The sequence below is a fragment of the Trifolium pratense genome, linkage group LG1 (assembly GCF_020283565.1).
Source record: "Trifolium pratense cultivar HEN17-A07 linkage group LG1, ARS_RC_1.1, whole genome shotgun sequence".
Taxonomy (NCBI): Eukaryota; Viridiplantae; Streptophyta; class Magnoliopsida; order Fabales; family Fabaceae; genus Trifolium; species Trifolium pratense.
Window position 1 is genome coordinate 26,671,414 of NC_060059.1, and position 20,443 is coordinate 26,691,856.

General features: G+C 32.9%; 1 protein-coding gene across 1 annotated transcript; it reads right to left on the reverse strand.

Moving 5' to 3' along the window:
• Positions 1-1,177: 1,177 nt before the first annotated feature.
• LOC123902246 (folylpolyglutamate synthase) lies at positions 1,178-13,852 on the reverse strand. The gene is made up of 17 exons (XM_045951915.1): positions 13,757-13,852; positions 12,717-12,910; positions 12,052-12,248; positions 11,639-11,704; positions 11,216-11,325; positions 10,131-10,191; positions 9,448-9,531; positions 8,616-8,672; positions 8,380-8,440; positions 8,125-8,171; positions 7,878-7,955; positions 7,014-7,172; positions 6,401-6,679; positions 6,052-6,130; positions 4,909-5,064; positions 1,764-1,963; positions 1,178-1,565 (listed from the first exon to the last, which is right to left on the reverse strand). The coding sequence occupies exons 2-17, from the start codon at positions 12,901-12,903 to the stop codon at positions 1,506-1,508; spliced, it is 1,881 nt and encodes a 626-aa protein (XP_045807871.1). The 5' UTR covers positions 12,904-12,910; positions 13,757-13,852; the 3' UTR covers positions 1,178-1,505.
• Positions 13,853-20,443: the final 6,591 nt, after the last annotated feature.

Sequence of the window (20,443 nt, forward strand, 5' to 3'; positions counted from 1 at the left end):
ACTCCAAATTGTGAACTTAGTCAAGAGTGTTGGCTAGGTATTAGTTTTATGTGAGTGTGACTCTTTGCAGATTGTTATCGATTGTAAACACATGTTGTGTTGATTGAGGGAAGTGAGCGGAGGTTCTCATATCTAAGAGTTCCTGGATAGAAGTTGCACGAGTAGTGTCTAGGTGATAAGTCATAAACGGGGCGTTTATTGAGTGCTTTGAACTGGAACTATTTAGTGGATTTCTTTCCTGGATTGGTATCCCCAGATTAGGTGACGTTGCACCGAACTGGGTTAACAACTCATATGTGTTATTTACGTTCTGCATTTTATTATTAACTTGTTTGTACTGGTACGAGATGCTTTAACATCTGTCTCAACATCAGTATACTATCGCTCCTGACAGGCGTTGGAGCATCGTGTAGAACATCTGCTATTTTATTTTAACTTGTCTATTGTGTTTTGTGTTAGTACGATGTTGGATCCTCAGACTCAACATTTGTCACCAGCCTGCCGAAATTTCAGTTCCGTTGAAGATTTCTCTTTTCTCGTGGCAGTTGTTCGTCAATCATATTTCAACAATGGATAACTTCCTCATTAGAGGAATTTTGCAGCCTGATCAACGTTTGTGTTCTAATAGTTGTGGATTTGATAAAATGTGCATTTGTTGTTTGAATGTGATCTCTCTCAACATGTGTGGGGCGTTGTTTTTCTTTGGTTAAGCGTGTAGTGTGCATTACCAAATAATGCCCACTTTCATGCTTTGTAGATATGTGGGTTACAGGTTCATCGTTTGCAACCCTAGAAGTCATTTGGTTGGCTACAATTTGGATATTGTGGAAGACATGAAATAATAATTTCTTTAATTCAAAGGATTTTCGCATTGAGTCGGTTGTTGACCAAACTAAGATTAAAGTGTAGTGGTAGATTAAAGTTAAGTCCAAGGATTTTGGTGATGCTTTATCTTTATGGTGGACATTTTTTCTAAATTGTCTTTTAATTTAGGTTTTTGCTGTTTTGCATTGGTGTATTTGTTTTGGTTTTGGCTTTTGCATTTTGAACTTTTGTCTTTTTCTGTGCACACTCCTTGCTCTAGAATGAAGGTTCATTAATTTATTATCATCTCTTTAGATATTTCAAAAGAAAATCTGAAATATTTATTTCCGAAATTAATGACATAGGGGAGGAGTAGTTTTACACCAATTGTGTATGAAGAGTATAAAGTAGTTTTACACCAACTGTGTATGTCAATTACACTCGAAAATAATACATCAATCACAAAGCATGGTAATGTAAATAATGGGAAGTGCATTTATAGCATTGTTGCTGGAGTACTGCTGTGTACTATCCTATAGTTAACTTTCTCAAGTTTAACAATGTCAGTTCATTAAAAAATATCTTTCAAAATCTTGGAATCGTATAGTTTTTTCCAATTCTCACCATATTTCTCAACATTTAGGTAATATTTTGCTGCAATAAAAGTTTCCAAAGCTAATTCAGGTAGACTTCAATTTAAATCATCTTTTCAAGAGCTTTAGTACATCACCAACCAAATGCAGAGATCCAGTGACAAGAACCTGCAACCATCGGTAAGAAATGGAACTCAGCATACACATTGTGTAGGGGAAGGGAGGTGGCTGGCTGGAGAAAAAGGTAATAATAATAAGTTAATAGCACAAACAGTTCTCTACATCCCACCAAGGTTCAGCACCATGCAAGTATCCATCGATCAACTAAGTCAACATAAGAATAAATTACCCGTCCACGTTACTCACCTGAAGTCTTGTTGATGGGTGTTCTTTGACGCCGTCCCTCAACCATTTTATTGTCAATGGCAATGAAGGCATTACTGCACTGCATGGAAAATAGTTATGTGAAGCACCTCCGTTTGAAGCATTATCATATAAAAATTCATGTGGTGGTAACATCGGCTTGCTCTCTATCTTGAAATCCTTTTCAACCAAAGTGGTCATTTCTGGAAATAAACAAAACAATGCGCATGTCAGAGGAGAAATCAAGCTGTCACTACTATTTCAGTTCTCTAAGATAGCATCTTTGGATGAAAATAAGGAATTCTACTATGGGATTTCAAAATAGTTTTATCTGGCAATCCAAATATCATTACATTCATCTTTATCTAGACATAACCCAAAGCCTATGATTAATGACAGCAGTGGTCGTTATTGAATTTTAGAACTTAAATTGAGTTACACAAAGATCTAAAACAATATGCCATCTTTTTGGCTTAGACCTAACTAACACCACATCGATTAGATATATGGCTTAGGTAGTGCTTAACCGATATGGGACTCTTTTATAATTTGGAATTTGTCATCTACAACACCAAAGATATGGGCAATTTCCTCTGGTGTTTTGCCTTTTAGCAATTTACCTACTTTACTTCATGTCAGATTCTCATGACTATCAATTTTCATGCAGCATGCAGATGTTGCAAGATAGCAAAGTTTTCGGGTCAACATCTACAAATTGAGCATCAGAGTCCATGACGTCAAAAGGCATCATACCACTGCTGTGCTTGTGAACCTTGCAATATTCAATGACCAGGATCAAGAATTTGGTACTCACTTTACAATCAGAAATGGTCTCCTTAATGTCCTCAAATCTGTGTGAAATAAGTTCCACAGCCAGCCCCTTTCATTTAAAGGGCGCAGTGAACTGTAAATGTGAAAAGATTGGAAGATCTGGCCCATAATCAACTTCAAACATAACCCCGTCAGAGCTTATCAAGTTGATTTTCTTTGAAGGTAGTCTGTGATTCATTTCCTCTTCCTTTTTTGTCCTTTTGTAGAACTTTAGATAGAAATCCAAAGTGTCAATAACAAATGTTAGACCGATCTTTGCTCCTGCAAGTCTTCGATTCCACTCCCGCTTCCCACTCTGGTTCATCCGGCAGCGCAACAATGGATGAGGGCGAGTTTATCAGCTTCGAAGAAGCATGACAGATTTTGCACAACGGCATCACGAAGCTTTACAACATTGTAGAAGGATTATCGTACCTAAATTCACTGCCGCGGAACACGTTTTGCACAGTGTACAATGTGCATCCAAAAGGTTTTTGATGATCCAGTGGCATCTGATCAAAACTTCGTATTTTGACCATCTTTCAAGCAGTTCTCTCAACAAAGGTTCATCTTTCTTATCTCGAAGAGATGGAAGAACTATTGATGTGATATAGTCATCAAAAACCTTTTGGATGCACATATTGCAGACAGTCGTGTATAGCAAACGTGTTCCACAGAAGTGAAGTTAGGTACGACAATCCTTCTATAATGTTGTAAAGCTTCGTGATGCCATTGTGCAAAAGCTGTCATCCTTCTTCAAAGCTGATAACCTCATCCTCATCCATTGTTGCGCTGCCGGTTGAACCAGAGTGGGAAGCGGAGTGGAATCGAAGGCAAGAGCGAAGATCGATCCAACATTTATTAATTACACTTTGGATTTCTACCTAAAGTTCTACAAAAGGACAAAAAAGGAAGAGGAAATGAATCACAGGCTACCTTCAACGAAAATCAACTTGATAAGCTCTGACAGGGTTATTTTTGAAGTTGATTATGGTGTGGCTGTGGTGGAACTTATGTCACACAGATTTGAGGATATTAAGGAGATCATTTTTTATTGTAAACTGAGCACCAAAATGTTGATCCTGATCATTGAATACTGCAAGGTTCACAAGCACAACAGTGGTATGATGCCTTTTGAAGTCATGGACTTTGATGCTCAATTTGTCGATGTTTTCCCGAAAACTCTGCTTGATCTTGCAACATCTGCATGCTACATGAAAATTGATAGTCTGGAGAAGCTGACATGGAGCAACTGTGTTGTAATAGGTTACTTTTGATGAAAAATAAGTCTGAATTGTGTTCCAATTTGTATTTTGTGCAGTTATAGTGTTTGTGAATAGTTGTCTCAATCATTTCAATATCAAGCCCCTGTGACATCACATTACAATCTTTACCAAACATCTTGTGCTCATACCCCTCTAGAAAATGGGATTACCGAATGCCAAAATCATCATTTAATTGAAACAACATATATACTACTAGTACACAGCAACATTCCTTTTTATTTTCTGGGTGATGTACTCATTGTTTGTTATCATCTCATTGATGGGAAGTCCTCTGATTCTTGATTATTAAACTTCATTCTATTTTATTTCCCCATTACCTTCTACATTCCTTGACACCCTATATCTCCGGGTCTACTTGTTCTGTCCATAATCTTGTTTGCTTAATCACTTTACGTGTCTTTCTAGGTCATGCAATATCAAACGGGTTATTGTTGTTATTCTATTAATCTCCATGAGTATCTAGTCTCAGATGATGTTACCTTCATTGGGTTTGATTATGTACCTTTCTTTGGTTCCTCTTTCACCTGGGAAGTCGATTGATAGACGGTGTATCTTTATAGTTAAAGTTGGTCATGATGGCCAGGATGGTCTTCATAAGGCTTGATTGATTACAAAAAGTTATACACAGGTCTTTCTAGCTTGGATTATGGGGACAGTTTTTAGTCAACAGCAAATATGGCTTTTTCACTCAATTTAGACTACAGATGCTATTTGCCACAAACCTATTTGCCACTATATTGATCTCAATGAAGATTTGGAGAGGTTATGCAAATGACACTCTGTTTGTGATAATCATATTCACTGCAAATTGTCTTAATACCAGTATTTCACTACAAGACTAAGCACAATGAAATTGCCATTTCATTAGGGAGATTTTATTTAGAAACATCGCCACTAGCTTTGTTAGTTCAAATAGTCAATTGGCAAATTTTTTAACTAAGTCACTGCCCCTTTTGCTACATGAAACACAATATGATCAAGACAATCTTAATGACATGATTGTGAGGTTTATAAATTGACAGAATTTTACAAGATGAAAAGATAGAGCATACCCTTCCCATGCATAATCTTCTCCCATATTGTTTGGAGGTTAAATTGCCATGATAGGTCTATTCCACTGATATCAGAAGAAATAACTGATGCACCAGAAGTGACCTTAGTATACTTTGACATGCTCGGGACAAAAAGTGCTCTTGAGAAGTGAGTACCTAAGCAACAGTTCAATACATCAGTACAAATGCTACAAAAAGACATGAACAATAATTATATCTCAATAAGAAAATATGTAAAACGGCTTGGACCGTTTCCCTTGTTTTATTATTTCTTTTTGATTCAAAACAGAACCAACACAACAAAAATAAAACAGCAAACACTTAATGGAAGGGAAAATGCGTATTATTTCTGAAATGGGGTAATTACAGTAGAATGATATCCCTAAAGTCAAAGAGCTATCCTATAGCTATTGCTCCCTATCCGTCGTAACAGCATAAATGTTTTCCAGACGCTCAGCCTATTTGATAACTGCAATCACCCAATTCAATAGCCATCTTCCCTTTTCTTTCTCTCACAGTCATTGCCAGCTCGCTATTCCCAACTATCCCTTTATTTCACCTTGTGTAGACTTTCTAGATCTTAGGCCCAAGTGACAAATGATTAATCATCTGCCCGTTTGGTCCAAAAGACTCAATTTGTGCCCTACCATTTTCCAGCAGATTAACAACAATAATAAACAATTTGCTATAGAATATATTGTAAATGCATTTATCCGTCATATGTCAAGAGAATCAATTTACGCCACTGGTATATGCTATCTCAGTTATTCATTCATTCTTATATCCAGTGTTGTCTATGGCGGATGGTGGAAGGCCAACCATTCGCCATATAAACACGCCGTTGTGGCATACGGCGCTGCCATGGAGTGCATCCTTTCACAAATTTCCTAAGGCAGTTGTCAAAAAATCTGCCACACCAATCCGTCATGGCCACAATTTAACAACACAGCTTATATTAAATCCCTAAAATATTAAATTATATATAAACAACAAAGGACAAGTCAAGCTTAATGAATAGCTTTTCGTATGAAAAGTAAAATTTCTATATATATATATATATATATATATATATATATATATATATATATATCGACACACGCACGCACACATACATACACACCAGGCGATTTGAAGTAGGAATACCTGACGAAGCACATGTGTTCACTAGCCGTGGAAGCAAAATAGCAGGATTTCTCACATCTAAGCAATTGAATAGAAGAATCTACAAATAATCAATGATGAACATCAGTAGGCAATTGATACTGAATTAGATGATCAAATGCAATTCATATGGTACTCCAATTCATGAAATTTAAAAAATGACTAATTTTAGAGTTGGGGATCTACTATGACATTGTTCGTTGAGAGGGACAACCCTAGTATTTACTAAAAATTGGGGAAATATTGAACAAAGGATACATTATGTTATCCCAACAGCAATGGTTAAGCTTAAAAAAAATGTACCACTATAAATTATTTAAGTAACACCTACCTGCCTACAAGATTTTTCAAACGGACGATAATCTGATGATTCCTCTGCATTTACTACACTAATAGACGAATGCGATGGATTTTTACAGCCCTTTACGGCATTAGAGAACCACTTTGCACATGCCTCCATGCTCTCTGGACTATGAGCTCCATCCAAATAAAATATCAATTCTGCGTCACAATTTCCCGACAATAGAGAAGAGTCACGAACAATCTGAGCCCTCCCAGAAAAATTTGCAGTTGAAAGGCCTCTAATAAATTCATCTGGCAACTTAGAATCCTGAAAATCCAAATGAAAAACTAAGACCAACACAGCTTCGACATTAGAGCATCAAACAATGAAAGAAGGGGGGTGGAATATTCTGTAATTAAAATCTATTATATGCATATGCACATGAAGTGAGAAAAAAAAATCCCTTGCTAATCCATTTAAAAGAATTAAAATCTAATTAAACATTCAATATCTGTAAAATAATTTAAGCAAAACAAGGGTTCCATTTATTGATATTATGATTATTTCCAATTATTTTGATGTTAATGAATTATGACCTACAAGGCTTAGCATAATATTTACATAAATGCATGCATGAACCAGGAGCAGAATTTTAACTGACGTTTTGACAAACTTTTTCCCAATTTCCTGTTCTCTGAAGCCAGCATCTAGAAAGTGAGACTGCAAGAGCAGCATTGTAGAATTGGTGATCACCGGATAAACGGAGCTTTAATCCCTTCAATTGTTTACAATCTAAAGGCTCAGTAACTTCCAGCGGAACCTGCAGCCATTGAAAATAGGCAAACAATTATTGGCATTAGCAATAAAGAGGCTCATTTGCTCATATTCGAGGTTGCATGTGCATGCTAGTCCAATTAATGACTGATAATTCCTACTAAATTAGAGCTCTCAAATACAGGAAGTAACCTTGTTACATTCATAACGGAAAGACAAATATAACCTACAGATAGTCAGAGTCTCAGAGACCATACCTAGTTGTGAAATTTAATAAAAAGTTTATTTTTTATATTTATTTTAATTTTAACAATGGAATCAATCTGAAAATTGATTAGATTACTAAAAGCTTGTCCTTCAAAACAGCTAGAGCTAGGTTCGGTTAGAACAAGTGTCCCTTCTATGTCTCCATTTGAATGAAAACATAATTTAGTCCCCGCGTTATTTTTCTATTCTATATGTGAATAAACTCATAAAATATCACCATATATACAATAAATGACCAAGTTGAAACTAAACCGGATGCAGATCATTGATTAATCTGAAAAACTAACTAGAAATTAGTTGTGTTTCCAATAAATAAAATAATTCTTAGATAGAACATTATCCTAAGTCAAGGTGAGCTTAGGAGCTTCAGGTTTTTTCTTAAAACTAGAAAATTGCATTAATAAGAGACAATCTCAAAATGTTCTTTTTCTTTTATTTATTCTGGAGGCAATTTATAATAGTTAGGATTGAGAACAATGATTACCATGAGTTCTTTGGCCCTCTCAAGGATAACATCCATTGCTTCAGGAAGTTGGGGCACTGTGAAGGCAGGAACTTTAGGCTTCAGGAACAGGGAAGACATCAATTCTTTAGAAGATAAGACAGAAAAGAAAAACGGGGAGATGGGAATTTGAATTAGATAAATTGGAAACATCAGTACTACCCAAAGAAACCTATTTTTGCATAGAAACCAATGTGCAAGTTTGGTTGGTATAGTAGAACTTTCAGACCTTAAAAATCCCTGCCTTGTGTGAAGCTATCTGTCCGAGAGTATCTCCTGCAGGGTTTAATCATTTTAAATACCACTTTTTCATATTGTGGTCAATTCAGTGTAATTGGAAAAATCCACAAAATTTGAAGTATATAATGAAAGTTTCCTTAGATGATGGATTATCATTGTCAAAGCAGGTACATGTTAATCTTTTTCTGAGCAAATCAAATGCACAACAACAGAAAATAGTTCAGAAAGTATGGGACATACACACCCAATATCTCGGTATGATCCATCCCCAGTGAAGTAATGCCGCACACAGTAGGTTCTTTAATCTGTATGATCATAATAAGTTTAAAATTAATAGCATACTAGTTATTTAAGGAATTAAAGAAACGGTCTAATTTCGATAAACTAATTTATTCTATTAGTTCAAGCAAATATATTAAACAAGAATTTTAACAAAAAAAATTAAAAGTAAATCTGTGATACCATATGTCAAATGCATACCACATTTGTTGAGTCATCTGTGCCTCCAAGACCAACTTCTATAACAGCAGCATCGACCTGTAAATAGGGTCAAGTTGAATAAAATATTGGCAATGAGGGGAAAAGAAGAATAATGAATGTCAATATAAGATGATAAGAAAATGTTAATAAACACAAACAACAGGTAAAAGTGAAATAAAGTGTATGAACTAGCGGGCATATTATACTTAACTAAAAAGGTGCAGCATATGAAAAGTAAAGGTTGAGCAAGGATTCCTAAATCAAAACATAATAATTTATTAAGATGTTGATATACATATAAGAACACAAAAACATTACTATGATCCAAAAAAATTAAAAACTGAGCAGCATTTCATCTTAAGAACATTAGGTGATGAAAAAAAAAATTGAAAAGCATTTAGTTTAGCTTCACAATTATCCTAATAACTTTTAGATAAGAAATTAAAAATGCTAGAAAAATATAGCAGCTGTGTTGGATAAATTATTCCATCTGTGTAGAGAATGAGAGAATACTTTATAATGAAACAAACAGCTTATTAACTTACTTTTTATTTTATATTTGCTTAAAAGAGTATGTAAGGTAACAAGTAGTTGTAATATAAGAAATCTCTGTTAAGAAAATAACATTTATTACAGAAGGAAACAGTTCTCCAGATTTAAAAGAAGCATGTAGCACACTGATAATGGTAAATATGAATACTATCAAATCCAGAATTTTATATGTATCATTTAAAACAAGATTAATCTTGCACCTCCAAAATAAATACAGGTATGAGAATTTGACCCAGGTGTGACAAGTTTAATTGAACCTTCCACAATGACTAAAGCTTACCTGTTCAGATATAAATATTTTGAAGGACAATATAGTAAGAAACTGAAACAATGGAGGCATTGGAAGCTGCTCTGTTGCTTTTTCCTGCAATATTAAGCTTTGGGAATTGAGAAACTGCCATGGGAATATGTCAATGTGAAACGGATAATATATTCAGACAATATCTTTTCTTATAAACGGTTTATCATTCAATATGAAATGTAATTATCTGATTTGAAATCTACAGTACACAATTGTGATTTCTAATCAACATCAATGAACAATAAAAGAAAGAAATTTACTTTTAAGAAAGAAAGATTTATATTGCCTGTGAAGCTTGATAAGAGTTGATATGTTATCTTTTCAATCACAAACCCTTTTTATCCACAAGATTAAATTTTCTTTCCTGTTTTCTTGAATGTTGTTTTATGTTCTTGTATAAATCACCATTTTAGAGATGGCAATTTCTCAATATCAACCACAAAGAAGAGATTCTAGATGAGTTCTGTTTTTTATTTCCTATAAGTATATAAGAAAAGCCAAAAGGGAACAACCACAAATACTCTAACAATAGCAAGTTCTTCTATTAAATATCAAGTACAATACAAGCAATGCTATTGTATTAAATCAACACTTGGATCCGAGATAAGTACATCTATTTAGAAAAATGGCAAAAAGAATTTCTAGAAAACTGTAAATAATACCTCCAATTTGTTCCAACAATCCCAGAAATACTCTAAAAACTTATCTTCTGATATGTCAATCCTACAGGAGATATTAACAATTCAGAAGTTAATGCTATACATTCAACAAAACTAGTGCAAAATGAATGAATTTCAACTAAACAGCTAATTGTTCTGTTGTACAAACAAAATAAAGTTGGCACTAGTTAAAAAACTCCTTGCTTTTTCATATAATCATCCCTATAGTTCTATTTGCAAATCTATGGTCTATATTCTATCCATGCTTTTTGAAAGGAAAAACTCCTTGGCCCTTGCTTTCCATCTAAAAAGTAGGCATCCCTAGTTGTATTATCTGTTTGACTTTACAATTAGGTGAAGGATTTATTAACAAGATAATGTGAGGTTGTACAAAGCCAAGACTGTTCAGATATGCTCTTACGGACAAGCCCACCATTTGTTTTGGGCCAAAAGGTATGATATTCCTCATAAAGTTTTGTGAACATTCACAAATGAAAGTATTTTACTATGTGTGTGTGTGTAAGTTCGCTTCCTTGGATTTCATTCATGCTTACAATTATGTATTTCTTAAGACGTGTGACCTTTATTTTTAATTATGAATATTACATGAATTGTGAGTACTTTGTTTCATTATTCATCAATTATGTGTTTATTAATATTAATCGTATAATAATTCCTAAATATATCAAACAACGGCCATCCTGCACACCACTATCCTAGTTTTTGGGTCGGTCACTTCGCTATCAGTGACTGACAACATAGATTTTACTACTAAACAGTGTGTGTCACTGCAATTCTTTCTAGAAAGATATTATTATAAAAGTAAGAAAATACGAATAGAACCTAATCAACTGAAGTCTAGATGTATTCTCATTCATCTGGGACTCTGTTCATTGTTTGGAGTAACAACTTTTGAAACTTTGCTATATATTTTCCAGGATCAACCATATATCTATGGTGTACAATCGTGCAATCAGGTAAAGGATAGATACGAAGTGTGTATGTGTGTGTGCAAAGATGAAGTGCTGATACAGTGTCTATAGAAATGTTAAGACCAACCGTTATAGACAATCCATTCAATTACTAACCCATCTATACGAAACCGTTCACGCACATCGATTAGGTGAGGGGATGTGAAAACTCCAGTGCGAATACCACACTCCCTTAAGATTGCCTCACAGAATATGCATGTTGAACCCTGACAGTGACAAAGTAATCCATTAACTAAAAGGGGAAATGCAAGATACACGTGAATGTTAGGATAACCTTTCTATCATGTCAGATACCTGACAACGATATCAGACAACTATAAATTGATAAAATGTGTCATATAAACTCTTTACTTCAACCATCCTATGACAAGCACCGACTTATTTCTTAAGAGATATACAATGTTCATCATAATAATAGTCCTTTCTTGAATCTTGAAGCATAATGCAGAATGATTTTGCAAAAGTCGTGACAAATGACAAAATGATTAATGAAAATATGACACGTTATGAAAAGAGTACCTTTCCCTTTGTGCCTGCCACGTGAATAATGTTGAGTCTATTCATATCTTCTTCCAAACCCAATATCTGTATAGAAAATAATCAAATATGCATTTATTTTCTAGTATTGTAAGAAGCCTCAAAAATATAATAAGAATCAGATCATTCAAGGAACATTTTCTGCTGAAACTAGAAGGGATTCCTAGGAAAAAAACATTTTCTTTTATTGGTAAATGCATATTTTGTTTTGAGCCTGATGAGTTCCAATCTCACAACCCACTTCTGTTGTATAATGTATTTAAATTTCTTCCTTAGTCTGGCTAGGCCAGATAGGTTGGGAGAAAATCATATCACATCTTTGGAACTAATCAAGGCAAAACTATGCCACAACCAATTATAAGTTTATAAATACGGGAAAACAGGTCTGATATCACCTTGAGATACATTGACATCTTTTCTAATTTATTAGCAACAGGTGGCTTCTCCCCACGCCTTTGGCGAGTAATAAGAGATGAAAGTTTTTCCATTGCAGCTTCATATGAAGATGATGAGAAGTTTTGCAATTGTCCATTCGTGACAACATTCTTTCCCCTTTCAGAGAGAACTTCAGATGACGCCTTATATACAAATCCTAAAACATCAAACCACACCAATATTCAGAAACTCAATTTTAAACTTCTGTAACTCTGCAGTGTCACACAGCTATAAGTTTCCATAATACAAACGAAAAATAAGTGCATGTAAGTGTGCACCACATGACAAAAGCTGAAAATCGATTAATAATTGGAATTGAATAAAAAAAAGGCAGCCCAAAGCACAAGGCTCCCTCCAGGTGGGGTCTAACGAGGGCATATATATGCAGTCTTACACCCATAAACCCGTGACCTCCAGGTCACAAGGCAGCGCAACCTTACCATTGTGCCAAGGCTTGCATCAATATTAGGAAATCAAATAACAGAAAAACCGATAGCTAGTGTAGTGCCATTTATTTAAAAGGAAACAAAGGCTATCCACAAACATTTTATAAAACATTGTAGTAGAAAAGAAAATGAGATAAAAACACTTCTAGTGATCTGCATGCCGTGGAACAAAAGCTTACTTCTTCCAACGACATTATTTATGTTTGTGTATGCAGATCCAATGACATTATCGAAGCTATTATATGCATGAAATTGAGTAGAAATCCACTTTTCCTTGATAGTGGATTTGAAATGCCTCCTATTTGAGTGTGAAACTCCAATCATCCCACACTTTGGGTACATGCTGAAACTAGCTATCATCAGCATATCAACCCTGTAATGCACACATTATCACAATCAACAGAAAACAATACATGCAAATTGCAAACATTCTGATAAGAAAATTTGAAAACAAAAAGTGACTAGAACATTTGCTCTCGCATTAAAATTTTACCCTAGCTCTCTGAGATTGACATTACAATAACAGTGTAAACAAATTTTACACAAACATTTAACTATATTTAATTGCCTTTGTTTCTTAGTATATGTTTGGTTCCACTTCCAGAGGGGACAAAACTGATTTTGTCATGTTTGGTTTCTTTAATGCAGAATTGATTCTGCCTCCAAAATTGATTCTCTTTGAAACTAGAAATTGTACCTTATGATTCTAGAATTGATTTTTACACTCAAATCTATTGTACAACTCACATTTACATGAATTATATCCAAACATAAATCACTTTATTTTCAACTCAGTTTTAGTCAGAATCAACTCATTGAAAATCATTTTTTCTCACCGCAGAACCAAGCATACACTTATTGCAAACAAGTTATAAAATTTACATAAATATCCAATCCAATCCAATCATATGATTGGACAGTGGTGTAAATTAAACTTAGCACAGGAGAATTCATTAATATACAATGTAATGCATAATTTGTGAACACTTTCTTCCCTCATTTTTACAGAATCAAATCATATTCCTAAGTAATAAATAACCACATTTTAATTTTATCACAAACCTTAAGACTAAGATAATAAGATTTAAGAACAATACATAGGTTAATATACGTTGAGAACAATTATTATTGAATGAAAATGAAATGATTAAGGAGTGAAGAAATTAACAGAAAAGGATTGAAGTGAGGAGCGGAGAGAGAGAGAGAGAGAGTAACTAACAGTGATAAGAGGAAAGAAAAAGAGAAGGCATGAATGAATCTGAATTCGAAGTTTGGTGAATGGAACACTAGCGGCAACTCATTATATATTATCTGTGATTGTGTGAATGGCTCACGCACTCGCATCTTTATACTAACTTTTTTTTCGTGGACGATTTTTTTTTTTTTTTTTCATTTTCACTATCAGTTTAATTTGGTTCGGAAAACTCACTTGGTTTGGTGCATTGGTATTAGCTTGGGACCTGAGAGTGTCCTCCTCTTGAGGTCTGAGGTTTGATTCTCTCTGGTGTAAATTTGAGTGAGTTAATTTAGCGTCTTTAAAAAAAAATTAATTTGGTTCATGCGTTAGTTCTAAAGTGAATAAATTAGAGATTATGAGTTTGAATCTCATAAATGTAATATTCTTATTAATTGAATTAGAGTCCGTTTGGATTTGACTTATTTTGGAGCTTATGAAAATGAATAAATAAATTTTTATGTCAATTTATAAATTTTTACTAACAAAAATTATATATTTATAAGTCGTTTTTTCATAAATTACTTTGAAAAACTTATAATAATACATAAAAACTTATTTATTTGCATAAATTATTTTACATAAGCTAAAAAAATAAGACAATCCAAACTGGCCCTTATCCTAATAGGGACACTAACATTTTAAGCCACCTAAAATTACCCCTTTTTTTTTACGATAACCTAAAATTGTCTTTATGCAACAATGTCCTTTTCGGTGAATGTTTGGTTTATCGGTGAAATAAAATTTGATTATGAGAAAGTTATTTATATTTTGATATATTTATGTAAAAGTGACTTGAATAATAAATTTCAATGTAAAAATTATATTTAAGTATGATTTTATGATACCTCAAAAAAAAAAAAAGTATGATAACTGATTTAATAATGAGATAGTTCTTTTTACTAATATTGAGATGCAAATGTCCAAGTTTTATGCAAGAATTTGGAGATAATGGATAAGGGGAGAGAGTTGTTACTATGGTAGTGAGGCTCCAATTTTGTGGCGAGTTATTTTGTAAATGAAAAATAAAAAATAAAGAGATATTGTAGATTTTTTTTTCATTATTAATGACTAAAACGAACACTAAACTTGAAGCTCCTTCATTAACTTGCATATGTTTCAATTCTTTCCTTCTTTTTTTCCTTCAATTCGTTTTCTTAATGTACCAATTCCATGTGAAATATTTGATTGATTATTCATTATTGCACATAATTGGTTTAAATAAATTTCAACACAAGTTATTTATTCATACAATAAAAAAAATTATTTTCTTTATGCAAGTAAACTTATAGCATTTCATTCCAAATAATAAAAACAATACGATTGGAAATAATATCAAAAAAAATGCGGGAAGCATGAAATAAAACATAAAATATTAAATGAATCTTGTAATAATTATCATTTTTATTTTTAAATAGCTAAGACCTGTTTACTTTCTAACAGCATTTTCAGTTTTTACTCTGTATGGGGGAGCTAAGATGACATTTGGTTATAGTTTTAAAAAAAAAAACTGTGATAGAGAAAATGTATTTATTTATTTTTTTCTGACAATAGAGAAAATGTATTTCTATAAACACCTAAAATAATGTTTTGAATTTCTTTGAAAATTTTCAAAAGTATTCAATCTAACTTGCATTTTCATATAACGTATATTACTCTCCATCCGTTCCAAAATATAAGTTACTTTGAAGAAAAAATTGTACCAAAATATAAGTTATTTTACAATATCAATGTATATATGAAGGGTAAAAGAGAAAAAAACATTATAATTTTTTACATTCACAAAAGTTAACAATTCCTTAATATGCATAAAAATGTCAAAAGACCATTTTACCCTATGAAAAGTCCATTTTATTCTAAGAGCACATGTTAAGATTACTTCAAAGGGTAACTTTGTCTTGAAAAAATAAATTTTTGACTTCTAAAATTATAAAGTACACAAGTCTTAATACAAAATTTCTCCAAATAGTACATTAAAAAGTGTCTCAAGAGCACATGATAGCTTTTGCCTAATAATAATAATAATAATAATAATAATAATAATAATATAATAATAATAATAATAATAATAATAATGTTTTATTAAATTGATACACTGATTTTATGTCATTTTTTATATTTTCTAAACATATTTTTTTTGGTTTACAATGAGTGAGAATCGAACTCATGACCTATTGCATACTACCCAAACCCCTCACCACTATACCAAACCTAGTGGCTTTCTAAACATATAGTAATAGGCGTGTTTATTTTTATTTTATTTTATTTTCTACGCAAAAATTTCTCCTCATCAAAAATCTCAAGAAAGTCTTATATTTATGGACGGATGTAGTAATTTCTACGAAGACATATATTTCTACTCATATATTAATATACTATTTTTTTTTATAATTTATACGCGAGCCTATATTTTTACTAGTAATTTCTACGAGGACCTATATATAGTTCTACTCATATATTAATATACTATTTTTTTTATAATTTATATGCGAGCCTATATTTTTACTCATAATAATATGCGTGTCTACTTTTTTATAATCTCTACGCGGTTCTATATTGTCCTTAGAAATTTACAATGAGTCTTATAGAAAGGGACAAAGAAAAATCTCAAGAGGATCTTATATTTAGGGAAGAAGTAAATTCTAGACCTATATTTTTTTTATTGGTACAAAATTTGCACTGCCGTCAACAATGACTAATCTCTGTTGAGAAACCTGTGGGGCACACAAGGTAAGTTCTCCCCTTCCAACCAAATTTTCTCCATACGCATGAATCAGAAATCGAACCCTAACCATATGAGGATCTATATTTCTACTCATATATTAACCAAGACAAGTGTCTATTTTATATAATTTCAATTAGAGCCCATATTTGTACTCATATATGTGGTTATTAGGTCCATTCTGTGGCGCCACAGGATGCTTCTGATCAATAGAACAAGAAGAGGAACAAAATAAAAGCAGCTTATGATGAGCAAAATCTGCTGAAGAAAATTTATATATTTTTTCTATAATTTCAACGGGGATCAATATATTTAATAATATAATAATGTGTGCCTATTTATTTTATGTATATAAGAAACTAAAATAATCCAGTAAAAAACTAACCTAGATATTTCTATATTACTAAGTACTAAAAAATAAAATAATATATATATATATATATATATATATATATATATATATATATATATATATATATATATATGGGGTTTTCTAACTTAGACCAGCCAAGATCTGATCTCATCAAGAGTGTCTGATCAATCAGACAGCCCAGATCATCCTGATCCATCACATTCCAGCGCCTGCGCCACACTAGATTACAACCTGGAGAGAGAAAAATTTGCTTTTTAAAAGTAGGACACGTGTCACACAATGGTTGGCTGGGCGTGATTTTTGTTCATTTAATACTTTGAACTCAATTATTTCGTTGTAAATTAATTTTTTATTTTTTTATTTTTATACCAAAATTCATAATTTTTTTTTGTCTACAAATAGAGACTTGGTTCGTTTGATTTGGACACCGAAAAAAAAACACAATTTTTCACTACCTTAATCTCATTTTTTGTCTACTAAATACGTTACTTGTGTGTTGTAATTTAACACGCACCACTCAACCAACTCACTGAAACCATTGTACCAGGAAAATAGTAGATAATATTCTGGAACTTTTGGTATATTTTATGAAATTTTTGGAGACCTGAAACTATTTTTAGTTAATTAAATGAGATAAAACGGTAATTAAAAACTAATGTTTGCTTCTGAAACCATTTTACTGGTAGAATGGTTGCACATAGTTGTATTCTGAAACCATTTTACTGGTAGAATGGTTTCAATGAGTAATTTATTAATTGTGTTTGCTTCTGAAACCATTTATCTGGTACAATGGTTTCAGAGAGTTGTAATCTGAAACCATTTTGCTGGTAGAATGGTTTCAGTAAGTTGATTATTAGTTATTTGCTTCTGAAACCATTTAGCTTGTAGAATGGTTGCACATAGTTGTATTCTGAAACCATTTTACTGGTAGAATGGTTTCAGTGAGTAATTTATTAATTGTGTTTGCTTCTGAAACCATTTATCTGGTACAATGGTTTCAGAGAGTTGTAATCTGAAACCATTTTGCTGGTAGAATGGTTTCAGTGAGTTGATGTAAGGTAGTGAAAAATGAGATTAAGGTAGTGAAAAATTGGGTTTTTTTTTCTGTGTCCAAATCAAACGAACCAAGTCTCTATTTGTAGAGAAAAAAAAATTATGAATTTTGGTATAAAAAAAATAAATAAAAAATTAATTTACAACGAAATAATTGAGTTCAAAGTATTAAATGGAAAAAAATCACGCTCAGTCAATCAGACAGCGACACGTGTCCTGCTTTTAAAAAGTAGATTCTTCTCTCTCCAGGCTGTAATCCAGTGTGGTGCACGCGCTGGAATCTGATGGATTCGGATGATATGGGCTGTCTGATTGATCAGACAGTCTTGATGAGATCAGATCTTGGCTGTCTGATGGAAATCAACGGCCTGTAACCATGGTACTGCGGTACGCGCGCGACACTGGATCCGCGTCCATTGATGGTAATTTGGTTAATTAATTAAAAAGAATGGATATTTTGGTCCAACTGAAAAGGTGCACCTTGCTAACTTAGACCCAACTGGGTCTAAGTTAGCAGCCCCCTATATATATATATATATATATATATATATATATATATATATATATATATATAGGGGTTTTCTAACTTAGACCCTAGTTAGGTCTAAGTTAGCAAGGTACACCTTTTGAGTTGGACAAAAATACCTATTATTTTTTTTGAAACAATAGAGCAACTGGGGCATGCATGTAATTTGCATCATAAAAATACCCTTTTTTTTTTTTTTGAAACAATAGAACAACTATTACATTTTTTAAATTTCTTCCAAATTTCGACCTCATTTTACGTGCGAATCGAACGCCGATTTCAAAAACTAATACCGGAAACCTTTGTAAAATTGAAAAACGATCAAAATCCAAATAAGGAACGTCGAGTTTCGTTGAGTATTGAGGGAGATCAAATCGGGTCAAAAACCGGGTCGCACGACCCGTTTCTGCATAAAACGGGTGGGAGGGACGATGAACAGTGCGCGTCGCCCACGCCCACTCTCACCGGCGGCGCGTGGGGGCGCGTGCGGCCTCAGGGAGGCTCTATTTTTTTTTTATTTTTTCATAATAAAATAGTAGATAATATTCTGGAAATTTTGATATATTGTATGAAATTTTTGGAGACCCGAAACTATTTTTAGTTAATTAAATGAGTAAAAAGGTAATTAAAAATATTATAATTCCATAAAAAATTTCCAAAATTTTATGTAAAGTACTATGAATTATTTAGAACCCTCTTGTGTACCTCACTCTCCCTAGTTCAAGTCATGAAATTATTTTCACAAATTCCGCTGATTATTTAAAACCATTTAACAAATAATAATAATAATTTCATAGATTTGTACTCTGAAACCAATTGTGTTTTTATTTGTTTCTAATAAAATATTAGATAATATTCTGGAACTTTTGGTATATTTTATGAAATTTTTTGAGACCTGAAACTATTTTTCGTTAATTAAATGAGATAAAACGGTAATTAAAAACTATTGTTTGCTTCTGAAACCATTTAGCTGGAAGAATGGTTTCAGAGAGTTATACTGTGAAACCATTCTAGCAGTAAAATGGTTTCAGAAGCAAACAATTAAAAATCAACTCCCCTGAAACCATTCTATCAGTGAAATGGTTTCAAAGTACAACGCTCTGAAACCATTGTACCAGCTAAATGGTTTCAGAATGGTTTCAGAAGCAAACAATTAAGAAATTACTCACTGAAACCATTCTACCAGTAAAATGGTTTCAGAGAGTTATACTGTGAAACCATTCTACCAGCTAAATGGTTTCACAGTATTATATAAAGATAATTAAAGGTAGTGAAAAATTGAGTTTTTTTTTTGTGTCCAAATCAAACGAACCAAGTCTCTATTTGTAGACAAAAAAAAATTATGAATTTTGGTATAAAAATAAAAAAATAAAAAATTAATTTACAACGAAATAATTGAGTTTAAAGTATTAAATGAAAAAAAAACACGCCAACCACCCAGCAGTTGACACGTGTCCTACTTTTTTAAAATGAAATTTTCTCTCTCCAGGCGCAGATCTAGTGTGGTGCACGCGCTGGCTTATCATGGAGATGGATGATCTGGACTGTCTGATTGATCCGACAGCCATGATGAGATCATCTCTTGGCCGTCTGATGGAAATCAACGGTCTGTAACGGTGGTCCTGCGGTAGGCGCGCGACACTGGATCAGCGCCAATATGTTTTTTTTTTTTTTTTTTTTAAAAAAAGAAAGGGTATTTTTGTCCAACTCAAAAGGTGCACCTTGCTAATTTAGACCCAACTGGGTCTAAATTAGCAGCCCCCATATATATATATATTATTTATTGTATATTATGTTTTAATATAATTATAATAATATGATATTTATTTAAAAATGGTCCGATCTGGTTGAACCCCGGTCCGACCAATTGAACCTTGAACCGGTAAGCTCACCGGTTCGATGATCGGTACGGTTATGACAACCTTCGGTATTATCCTAGTTATTCAAGAAAGATTAAACTTGCTTCAGAACATACAATGATACCCCATAATTCTATTC

What these genes read in the sequence shown, in the direction of transcription:
- LOC123902246 (XM_045951915.1), bottom strand. Translation starts at nt 12,903, where the DNA reads ATGCTGATGATAGCTAGTTTCAGCATGTACCCAAAGTGTGGGATGATT. An exon ending in AAATATTTATATCTGAACAG is followed by an intron (nt 8,673 to 9,447) that starts GTAAGCTTTAGT and finishes CCCTATTTACAG; the next exon opens with GTCGATGCTGCTGTTATAGA. An exon ending in ACAAGGCAGGGATTTTTAAG is followed by an intron (nt 7,956 to 8,124) that starts GTCTGAAAGTTC and finishes CTGTTCCTGAAG; the next exon opens with CCTAAAGTTCCTGCCTTCAC.